The following is an 11,452-nucleotide window of genomic DNA, read 5'->3' on the forward strand; positions in this document are numbered from 1 at the left end:
GCAGATCTGCTAAATATTGGTGCTTTTATGAACATTAATAAAAGAACAAATGGGGTTTTTTTTTTTCATTGTAGGCAACACAATACAATAGAAGAGCAAGATACTTTAAAGGGAAGACCTCTGCTCCAGGACAGGAAGTATAATAGCTGTGGTCTGGATAGCTAGGCGGTGCTGCATAATATTGTCCTGAAGGAGAGCCTTACAATTACATTTTATGTGGAAATTGGCTTGGTAACACTAACAGCTAATAAATCGAGACTCATATAAATGGCCCTATGGAAGAAAATTTAAAAAAGTAAATACATTCCTAAATAAACAACATTTATTTTAAACACAGGAGTAGTATATCAGAACTTGAAATTAATGATAAAAAATGGAATTCACTGATCTGTTTCCTTTTGCCTGAGAAGTGCTAAAAAACCAACATAAACATTGATAAGTAAAACAGATATTTTAAAAGTTTTTAATGTGTATATGGTAAAGTTGGTAGTCAATGTAAGAATAGGATCCAGGGGGGGTTAATGTATAGTGTGGTCCCTTTTCATTCTTATTTTGGTCCAGCCAACAATTTTTCAATACTTAATTTTATAAAAATCTTCCCTTTGACTTCTGTGAAAGCAGTGAAGACTTTACATTTTTGTAAGTGGCTCGTGATTAATTGGGTGCTCAAATGAGATACTTTAAAAGGAGCTCATTTGTAGAAAGTGAAGAGCCACTGCTTTCTGAAAAGATCCAGGCCGCTTTAAGAGTATCTGGAAGTTCAACACCCAAACATTCAGCCAGAAAAATCCCCATTTTCTGTCCAGTTAGTTTTTTTCTAAGACGAATTAAAACTGGTGGCTTAAAAAGATGTGAACTGCAGCAGGCGTTTAAAAAAAATTTTTTTAATAGCTGTGAGAAGCAGTTTGGTTCAATGGGCTGTTGACTGGGAGCCTTGACTGCGTTACTCCTAACACAGTCGCTCACTCTGGGCATGTTCTTGGTCGGACCACCTTGTGCCTCCATTTCTTTTAGACAATAAGGACATGATGTCTTGTTATCCTTGTGAAGTGGTCTGTTGAAAAGCACTGATTTTATTCAACTGAGATTGAATTGGCTTCTCTAAGCCACAGTAATACCAATTGTTAAATGTAAAGTTTTGGCCCTTGATGCTATGTTCAGGCACCTGGAACCCCTGCTGTATTGTTCAGTTTTCAAAATGATCGTTCCAGCAGGCTTTGGGTAGAAACTTTGGTTCAAAAGGACTGACCCTGTGAATCGGGCAGATATTCCATATTACAAGTTCTGTTAGTGATGATGTGGGTACCAGACATTCAAATATACATAGGAATTCAACCCTGCCCTTTTCATAAGAGCTCCATGGTTAATTGCACCATTTCCCGCCTCCACTCACTTCACTGTGAATATCCAGAGCACATGTCAGGGAAAGGCTGTGTCAAAACTAGGCAGTAATATATATATTTTCTTTTCTAATTCCTCCCTAGGGCAAACTGGTCTGCACTGAATCAATAAGCAGGCCAAGCCCCGTGCAGCATGTCGTCAGTCTTTCAGCATGATATGTACATGTGTAGTTTTCATTGACATTTTACAGCTTAATCAGAAAAGGGTGTTGCATTTTTCTTCTGATCCATTCTGCTGACATTTGTGCCAGCATTTCCATTAAAAATCTTCCCAGACTGGAATCCGTTGTACCAGGTCCCAATGTATGATTGATGTTCCTTGTTTTAAGTTGTTCTAAAAGAATATGACTTTCAAGTTATATTGTATTAGATTAAAAATGTCTTTTTCTGCTTGTGTATCTTATTCGTGGGGAGATCTTTTCACTCTGAGCATGTCTCCTGGGCTCCAGAGCCTGCCCTGTAGTGCAGGGGAGAGACACTCTTCAGATGCAGCTGAATAAAGTCCATTTCAACCCTGTGGTGCCAAAGGAGTGAGTCCGCACCTGGGAACAACATTGCAGCCCAGTATCGAACCCTCTGCCACTCTGGTAGCACCACTGCAGTTCCTTTTGAGTTGACATCAGTGGGAGAGAGGAGGATCCTTATGGTATGTGACAGGATGCAGAGTGACTAAGCTGAAAGCAAGGTGGCACCTTAGATACTACTTGATTCAAAGGCAGAGATTTTGTAGAGGATGGCATACTTCACCAAATGAAAGCCTATGCCTCTGAACAAGCTTCTCTCTCTCTCAGCCCTTTCCTCTGCCTGACTTCAGACCAATGTGGCTCACAGCTCTCTATACTCCAGACTGATTCTAGAGAATGGCTGAGGAGCAGGGAGCATGAGATTATCCATCGCATTTCTTAGTGTCCTAGCCTTGAAGGTGCCGTCCCTTTCCATTCCTCATTGTTACCTGTTGGCCATTATTCATCTTTGCATCTGTATTTGTAGTGGAACTCTCATCTTTTGTGTCAGAGCGGCAGTAAAAGTATTGTACAGCGGGAGCCCAACCTTTCCCATTTTCTGTTTTCATGCAAGGATGGTTCTACATAGGTAGCAATGAACAGGAAGCAAGACTGACAGAGAAAAACGTAAATGTTCACAGCCTTGCAGGTCAGACTTCAGCCTCAAATGGACAAGGAATTGGAATCAAGCAGCTTTGGCGATGAGTTGTTTCCTCCGTTTTCTGGTTCCTTTGCCAGGGGAGGAGATGGGGCTGGCTTGTCAAAATCAAGGTGTGGAGTAGAGGAAATGTTGCTTTGCTTGTAGCACAGCCACTGTCCCATTTCTAAAATGTTTTTAATCAGAATGTTGCTTATGGGAGTCTCTTTCCTGTTATTTTGCAATCCCATAATTGTGCAGCAATTTGCCAAGGAAACATGCTGTACATGTGCTTACTATTGTTAGGGACCAAAAGGACAAAACCTTAAGAATTAGGTACATGTAAAGACTGTAGTTCCGTGGTTTAATATTCTGTAAAACAAGTCATATTTTTTACCAACCAATGTGGATATTGTCTCAAGCATAGCTCCTGCTGTACTGCACTTTGCTTAACTTGGTTGGAAAGATGTCTTCAAGTTGAGTCCTGATTAGTGATAGCACATGTACACGCCAGCGTGAGGGACTGCTAGTAAGCACTCTGTCCAAGCTGTATTATGAAGTATTATTTCAGTTAATAGTACATTTTATTTTTGGATAAACATTACACTGGTCTCTTTATTATTTGAATTCAAAACTATATGTAGGGGTTATTTTCTTTTTCCTTTGCACCTGTGTCATTCATCTCTGATCTCTACTTTTTCTGTATCATTGGTTTGTACTTTCATTTGAACTGCAGTGGTTATTTGTATTCTGGCTGTAGTGAAGCATGCATGCTTACTCTGTGACTATTTCTCTGCTTGGTACTTAGCTAGCTCTTGCTGTCATACTGTACTGCTGTACAATGTCATGAGAATAGTACTACTTTATGGTAGAATTTAGCTGAACTCAAAACCCCCAATAAAATCCTAGTGGAAAAGCCACCGTCATATCTCTATCTTTGACCTTGACACCCTTCTATTTTGTCCTGCCCAAATTTCCAAGAGTCTAAAAACTTAGAAATTACCTAAAAAATGTTTTCAAAACTTCAGTCATCAAAGACATTAGTAATTACGGCAGATGCAGGTAGTTTCATTCTGCCAACTATAGTAGGCCGAGAGCTGAATATAGCTCTGAAACTTCTTCGACATGGCAGGTGGCAGGCGGTGAGGAATGCAAATACAGTTCACAACTGGGTAAATTACTGGAGTGATAACATAAGGGTTAGATGTGGTCAGGCTGTTTGTTTCTCTTTGAACTGGGCAGAGAGAGGAGTGACTTAACATGAAGCTTTGGAAAGGCTCTTGCAGCATGTCTGACACTTTTTTTTGCTCTAGTTACCTTTTTAAATTGTTCTGAGATTGATTACGCTTCCTAAGAGGCTCTTCTGACAGCCTTACATGTTCAGGTATAGCTAGGCTCAGAAGCTGCCGATAGCAAGCAGCTGCCTGACCCACACAAAGGAGTGTTTGAGAAAAATTTCCTATTGCCATCACCAGGATTGGAAGGTCACAGTGACTGGGCTGGCTGTGTTGCGTCCCTGCCCAGGATTTCACTGAACATCCTGTCGCCCATTCCCCCATATGTTTGGGCTCAGGGCTTTCCTTCTCCTGGGATGAAATTCTAGAATTTACCCACTCTTTGACCCAGATCAAAGCCCTTCAGTACTGGTCATGGACACTGCAGCAGGGCCAGCTGGGGTGTGAATCCTATGGCTAACCACTCTCCAGGAGCTGAGCCCTAGTAGTTAATACGCAAGACCCACGTGCCCTTCTCGAGTACTGGTGTTTAACATCAAGAACAGGAGCATGGCAGAGACGTTGGCTTCTGTTTGTGTTTTGAACAGACCTGGTTCTTCCATAGCCCGTGCTTAGAGAGTGCTGCTTGCTCACAGTTCAGTCCCCCATTCCTTCCCTGTCCGGCAGATGCACGCCAGGCTGACCAGTTCTGTCCCTTTTTGCTGTGGTACCTTGTAACCAGTAACAGTCTTTTGGTCTCTCGGGTTCCAGTCTTGGCCAAAAAGGCCTATTTAATTGTTCTGGCCCCTGGAAGTGGTATTGCCTCACTGTTCTCCTAGCTGCTTTGAAGTGGTGTACCCATCACTATCTTATCTCTTAGTCCTTGTTTCAGTTCTTGTGTCTCCAACGCCCAGCTTTGATGACTTAACTCAAGCAGGCAGAAATATAAAATTGAACAGAAAATGGAGCCATGTATCAACAGTCAAAAGAATAATGGGATTCTTCTGGTTTGTTACTGGCAGAATTTAGGACCTTCTAGTGAAATGACTGCTGAGCACCAGGCATGAAACCCTGGCTCCGCTGAATTCAGCAAGGCCGAGATTTCACCCCCTCTGGCTGACACAGCAAAAAGTCTGGGTTCAGAGCATGGCAGGAGTCAAAATATACAACTAGGTCTAAATGAGTGTGTGGGGTTTAGATGCCTGGTGGTACCTGACTGCTCCTCCCCTTTCTATCCAGCAGTACCATTTTCCTGTCCCTCAGGTTTGGAAAAAGCCCCTGAATGAACTTTATGCATCTCTGCTGGATGCAGCTGCCCAGGCTGGATTCTGTGATGATTTGCCTTATAAAAAGCAGTTACCCTCATGTGCCAAGTTATTGAGAATCCTGCAACTTGACATAGGTAAAAGTAACAGGGTTGAAGTAAATAATAAGGTACGGGCTCTTCTTTTTCAGAGCTGTGGAAGTGCTAGCTCAGTGACAGTGCCAGAAACTCTGTTGTTTGTTTCAACTCTTGATGGAAGTTTGCATGCTGTCAGCAAGAGGACAGGGGCAATCAAGTGGACTTTAAAAGAAGGTGAGTAGGAGGTGTCATTGGGCCTTCCCTGCAAGAAATTAAATAACTGCGAAATCGAGAAATCATTGCGCATACAGAAAGATGCATTTCTTTGGTTTGCTCTTCTGGATCTGCCTGTGTCTTAACTGCAGTGGTTTAGGAATCGTGCTGGCCTGATTACCATACCCGATGTCTTGAAGTTAAAGCCTGCATGATGGTGATACGTGTACAGCTTTATTTGCCTCTGAATGTAACCTTCCCTGTTCAAGATTTTTCATTTGCCCAGCAAGGCTTGATTCTAGTGATTTCTTTGATGTAAACCTTTTAGGTGCCATTGTCCTCCACAGGCTGGATTATGCAGAAGGAAGGGCAGTGTGGCACCTTATAGACTAACTCATCTTTTGCCTAACTCAAGACTAAAATGACTGACTACCTCTTAAAACTGGATTGTGCACAGTACACCACTCTGCTTGAGGCTAACCTTGTAATTTGAAAGCTGCTCAGATACTACAAAATACTGCCTGTGCCTGGTGGGTGTTGTGAGGAATGTAGCAGGAAAGAGTCCCTGAACACTCCCTAACTCTGTGTTTGCTCCCCAGTGTAATTCAGAGTGTAGACATGCTCGGTCTGGAGAACCATGAACACAGGTGTCATGGGCTCAGAGAAGGTATCCAGGTGCTGTGGTCACAGGTACAGTATAAGGATCTGAACAGAACAGAAAAGGATCAATCTGCCAGGCTGTTTCAGCTGTTCACCTGTGGAACAAAGAGGGACAGGGTTTGTTGTAGAAGACTCTTAGCTGTGGAATATGCTTCTCGCCATGTGCAACATATGACATGGTGTAACGCTTCTCTCTCTTCTCTGTGTGCCTGAGAAGAAGGGTAATAGGGACAGCACAAGGTTAATGATGCCATCCTTTTATTGACATGGAAGAGTGAGCTGTATTTTGTAATAGTGTTTGGTGACGAGACTAGATTCTAATGCTTGAATTAATAAAATAACCACAGAGAGGACTCTTGAGAACAGCTTCTTCAGTGTTTCTTTATGAAAACACATTTGTAACTGGCTGTGGTTGGTCCTGGATGACTCTGTGTATGATACGTGAGCCTTTTTTCTTCATCTCTGGAAAACCATTAGAAAGCAACAACCTGAAATGGAGTCATAGTGATTGCAGCCTTTGGCTCAGTGTTGGTAAACCAATTGTTGGTTCAGTAGGCAGGTTGAATTAGTGGTAAAGGACTGTGCTTATCAAATTGATGTCTGCTCTTCAAACCATCCCTCCTGAGGCCATTTGTCTTTTGAATTCGGATCCACCAAGCAAGGAGTTAATTGTATGCTTTTTAAACTCCTCTTATCTACAGTAGAGTAGGAAAAGGCGAGCCCACAGATTGCTGTCTTGGCATACGGCTCTCTCCATAGATTTTTTTCTATCTGTACCAGAATTATTTTCCCCTTTTAAAATTCAAGCCCCGTCCATGCCTGAACAGACTTGACTAGAAGAATGAAAGCCAATACCCTCTTAACTCACTATTGCCTTGTTGCTTTGAGCTATATTAGAAGCTTCCTCTGGTTTCTCCTAGTCTCCGTACTGACATGCATATAGATATTTCTCCCTATCCTGTGAAGGATGTGTGGGCTTAGTGCAGTGGATAGCCTTTACTTGTAGACAGCCTTATTAAGGGACATGAGGTCTCTGAGGAGGCATGGAGGTATTAACTAATGAACATGAAAGGATCCTGGTTTAATCCAGACTGCCTAAATATAATTCCCCATTGTAAAAAAATATATATATATATATGTTGCAGAATACAATTGGCAGCACTCTGTATCAACTGGTTTTGAAGGATGTGTATTGTTTTTTTTCATGTCTCTGACAATGTTATTCTAGATTTTATCTGCCTGTGGTGCACTCAACTGGTATTTTCGTGAAATGCTTATCACCAATGGGTTTGGTTCTGTACACCAATAAAAACCACAAACCTACATCCAAAAGTGTCAGGTTATAGTTGCTAGCATTAGAGCTCATTTCAGATCCAGCTTCACAATGGTTTAGCTTAGTGCAGTGAAATTTCGAGAGCAAAGACATGAGTAACCTGGGAACTGAAGGTGGAAGCTGCTTCAAGTTGAACTTGGCATTTCTGACCCTTCTGTTCCTGGTCACTGTTGGCAGATGGCCCACATGAAAGGTGTGTAACACTCGTAGCGTAGTGACTGGAGTCAAGCATCAGAGATGGCTAGCTACCTACCACCTTGCTATAATGTGTTAAATGCTAAAATATGTCAACTTTAGTCTTAATTTCAATGCCTTCTCTTTTTGCTCTCTTGTCTCTGTTAATTGTACACTTGTAAAATATACAAAACTCTACTGGTAAGGTGCAGATACAGTGTCTTCCGACAGGTGCTTCTGTACCCTGGATATCAGAGAACTGAGCACATGTTGCTGTTCACACAGCTTGAGAGTTTGGAGATCACCTGCCATAAGATAGTGTTTGTTGTTATGCTTAAGAACTTTGATGTTTAGCAAATTCTTGGTTGAAGGTCTGCTCATGTCTTGAAACTGAGAATGAAATGAGTAAGGGGAGTTGTTCAGGGTCTAGCAGTGATTAAGCAGATGCAAAGATCTTGCCATTTGTTTATGTTGTTTTTAAATTAGCAATAAAACCTATCTTAAGTACCCAGAGTAAATGAGCCAGTTCCTCTTGTCACCACAAGTACATATTTGGGTTTCCTGCCCTTGTATAGTGCTGCCAAGAAAGGCATTTTGAATACTTCTACTCCCTTTTCCCTAGATGTATCCAAAATAAACTGGGTCAGGTACAGTTGAGAGACCCCATGGTTTAGAAGAGGCAAGTGTATACACTACACTTAGCTGCAGCACATACTCTGGGCCTAGTTATAATAAGGTACCCTCAGCTCTCATTAGCTTAAAGGGAAATTGGTGCTCAGCAGTTTGCAGAATTGGGCCCCCAGCAACTATGTAGCTGGTGCCCTGGGCTTTCAAAAGATGGAAGGTGGTTCTACAGTGAATAGAAGAAAGGTGCGGGGGAGTTCCTGTTTCAGAAGGACTCTTGTCCTTGCTGGAGCCCCAGACAACTCATCCTTTGCATCTTGAAGCTCCAGGATGGCCACCACCTCTGAACAGTTCTCTAAAGTGCTACTTCTGATCAACATGAGTAGCTCTTAGGTCCCGGCAGTTCAGTAAGCTCTATTACCTCCTCCTCTGTCACTCGCAAGTCACCACCAAACAAAAATCAAGCTGCAGCACTTCAACTTATTTTTTTCTTTGTTTTCCCATTAATTTCTGCTTCCTTCTACACTGTCTTCAGACTGTCCTTTTGTACCAAATGACCTCTTTCTCATAATTCACTTTCTCCTAAAGCCCACTTTTTCAATTAAATATTTCAGCAGTCGTTTACCAAAGGGATATATTTACACTATGCCTAGGTTTGAGACTAGATTTGCAGCCAGTGGGTGCATCTACACAGGATATTAGCACGCAGCAATAACCTTTAAAGTTTATTGCTTCCAGGCATGTTGTTTAATGTATGCCCAGAACTGAGGCACGTTGAGCCAGGTTGGAGCAGCTGGCTGGTGGGGAGTCCAGGGGGTCTGCCTGCCAGCCTGGAGCTGCTCCCCCCGGCTCTTTGTGCTGCAGAGGGGCTGGCTGAGGCACAATGGTGCCCCAGTGTGGGGACTAGCAGGCAGGCACCCCCGCACTGAAGCACCCTCGTGCCCCAGCCAATTGCGTCAGCATCTACACATGTGCTATTGCAGAATTAATTATTTTCCTGCTGCCTAATAGGTCTGCACGTGTAGACACGAGATGTTTAGTGTGAAGCTAATTCGTTTACTGTGTCTCGTGTAGTAAATGTCTCGTGTAGACGTGCCCAGTGTAGATTGAATGGTGTGATTTCGAATGTACAGTCATTAAGGCAGGGACTTCATGTTCCTGAGTTCTGTACAACGCTAAGCAATCAACAGCATTCATTTTAATTGTTTAAAGGGGCTCCATTTCTGACGATTGTCTTCTGCAACTTAGCTTAGCTAAGTCAATAGTTCATGAATAAAGCTGCAGAATTAAACTGTTTGTGTGCTGAGCACCGTTAAGAGTGCTGGGCTGAGAGCTGTAGCGGCAACGATAATCATAAGGGTTGCCGCAGCCTGGGAAGGTTCTTTAGTCCAGATCCAAGATGAAGCCTGTAGTGACTGTAGAGAGAGATGGCTGCTAAGGTCTTGTGAGCTGTGAGGCCTTCACTTCCCAGGAGCAGGTTCCAGAGGATGCTGAGTCTGTGTCTCTAACCTTTTTGAGAGAAGTTGCATCATGTAGCAAGGATGATGTGCACGTGTTTTAACTCTGTCCGTTAGCCCAAGACTTGTGCTGGGCCCTAGCGCAGGAAACCGTTTTTTCCAGTTTGTTCCACGGTGGTAGCAATTTGTTCATTTGCTCTTTCAGAATCTGCCACTTCTCCTTTTCGGTCATTGGTTTCATGGTTTTTTTCTCAAGCTACAGGCATATTACACTGATTGAAATCTGTAAAAATATTGCAGGCATTCGGCCTAAATGGCTCTTTGGTCAAAGAGCAGCCTTCTCCTTATCTAGGTTTTATGAGGCAGGTCGAAAATTTAAAGTGATAGATGCTGTAATGCTATAAACAGAATTATGCTAGAAACTATTCTCAGATATTGCAAATATGATAGATTTTTTTTTTCTTTAAAATTCCAGACTTTGGCCTCAAAATACTCTATAAAATCAATGCAGAATAAGTTAAAATGTCTTGTCCTTGAGGCCCAACAACAGTATGATACAAACAACACTGAGTCAGGTTGTTTGGTTGTTACCTGGTTAAAATGTTAATGCCAGTGAGACATACTTGGGCTTAATTTATGGGCTAAATCCTTGGACAGTCCTTATGTTAATAGGTTCCCCCGGTTCTGCTCTTGCTGTAAGCGGCCTTTAGAGAATCTAGAATTAACCTCTTACACTTTTCCTCTTTTTCCAGCAGAAGGTTTTGCAATAATGGAGACCTTTTATGAGACTTCTAAATGGAAACTATTAACATTTCAAGGAATATGTTATTTTTCTAATCGTGGGTTGGTGGGGAAAGGCACAGAACAATCCCTTTAAGTACTCTTTTCTCTCTCTGACAGCTGTGACCTAGCTTCACTTTTCAAGACCTTTGGCACATTGTAGAGATGCTGGCTAGCATCTAAAAATATGAGCTGTGATTTCCTGAATGCTGTAATAGACCTTGTCAGAGATGTGAAACTGTTGTATATGGAGTTAAAAGACGGCCCAATCTGAATATATTGATTTAACTTAACTGGCAGGTGTAGGGGGAAAGAAACTGGACAATCAAACAGTTGCTATAGGCAAGCTGCCTTCTCAGCGAGCTCTGGGGTGTAGTTATAAGCAGTGCCTACTTCCCTGCTTCACTTCAAAGTGACACACAGCTGTTTTGCCTCATTGTAAGGCTAAAACCCCAAAACCCACAGAGGGGCTGAAACAGCTGTCAGAAGAGGAACAGTCCTGCGCAGGGGGCCTGGCTGACACAAAAGTGGTCTGCAGAAGGATGCTGAAGAAGTTGGGCCTCCCCCAACCCAGGGACAGGCAAGTCTTAGGGAGAGGCAAGTCTGAGTTCAGGCTGGTGTATTGTTTGGGGTTCTGATTCTTTAAATTACGTTGTTCAAAATAAATAATAATTTGTTTTAAAAAGGGTGTGTGGTCATTGTTTTACCACTACCATTGTTCCTGGAAGGAGGAGGACTGGTAACGAAGATGTCATGTCTCCTAACACGATCATCACGATAGATTGCAAAGGATCATCACAGTCTCTTAAGAGTGGGAAATCATGGGATTCCCATCTGAGAGAAAGGTGATAGCTTGAAGCTTTAGACTTGTTGGGAGGGAATTCAGTCCAGTAGCTCTTATGAGAACCTTTTCTATTAAGCCTAAAAGGTGGCAAAAGCTGTTCTCTGTCCTGGTAGAGCTGACTTTCTTTTGCTGATCAGATTGTGGTGCGCACCTGGGGGAATCCTTGGAAGTCTGACATCAATGAGCTTAGAGTCACAAGTTTCTTATTTTATCTTAAGGTAACTTCTTTTGTCATATACTTTGAAGTGAAGTTGGCATATGTTAGAAGCCA

At 42.4% G+C, this 11,452-nt stretch overlaps 1 protein-coding gene across 6 annotated transcripts in view; it reads left to right on the forward strand.

Moving 5' to 3' along the window:
* Positions 1-1,833: 1,833 nt before the first annotated feature.
* Positions 1,834-11,452, forward strand: part of ERN1 (endoplasmic reticulum to nucleus signaling 1) — a 37,325-nt gene continuing 27,706 nt past the window's right edge. For 4 of the 6 annotated variants that reach the window (XR_003092528.1, XM_006017396.3, XM_025196301.1 and 1 more), the window contains exons 1-2: positions 1,835-3,712; positions 5,210-5,330. Coding sequence is in view for 4 of the 6 variants with exons in the window: in XM_006017396.3 (XP_006017458.1) it covers positions 3,551-3,712; positions 5,210-5,330 (283 nt within the window). In the remaining 2 variants the exon portion in view is untranslated. Of the gene's footprint in view, positions 3,713-5,209; positions 5,331-11,452 lie in introns of those variants that run through there. The other 2 variants (XM_025196302.1, XM_025196303.1) reach the window with 2 other exon arrangements.

Source organism: Alligator sinensis, unplaced genomic scaffold (assembly GCF_000455745.1).
Source record: "Alligator sinensis unplaced genomic scaffold, ASM45574v1 scaffold282_2, whole genome shotgun sequence".
Classification (NCBI taxonomy): domain Eukaryota; kingdom Metazoa; phylum Chordata; order Crocodylia; family Alligatoridae; genus Alligator; species Alligator sinensis.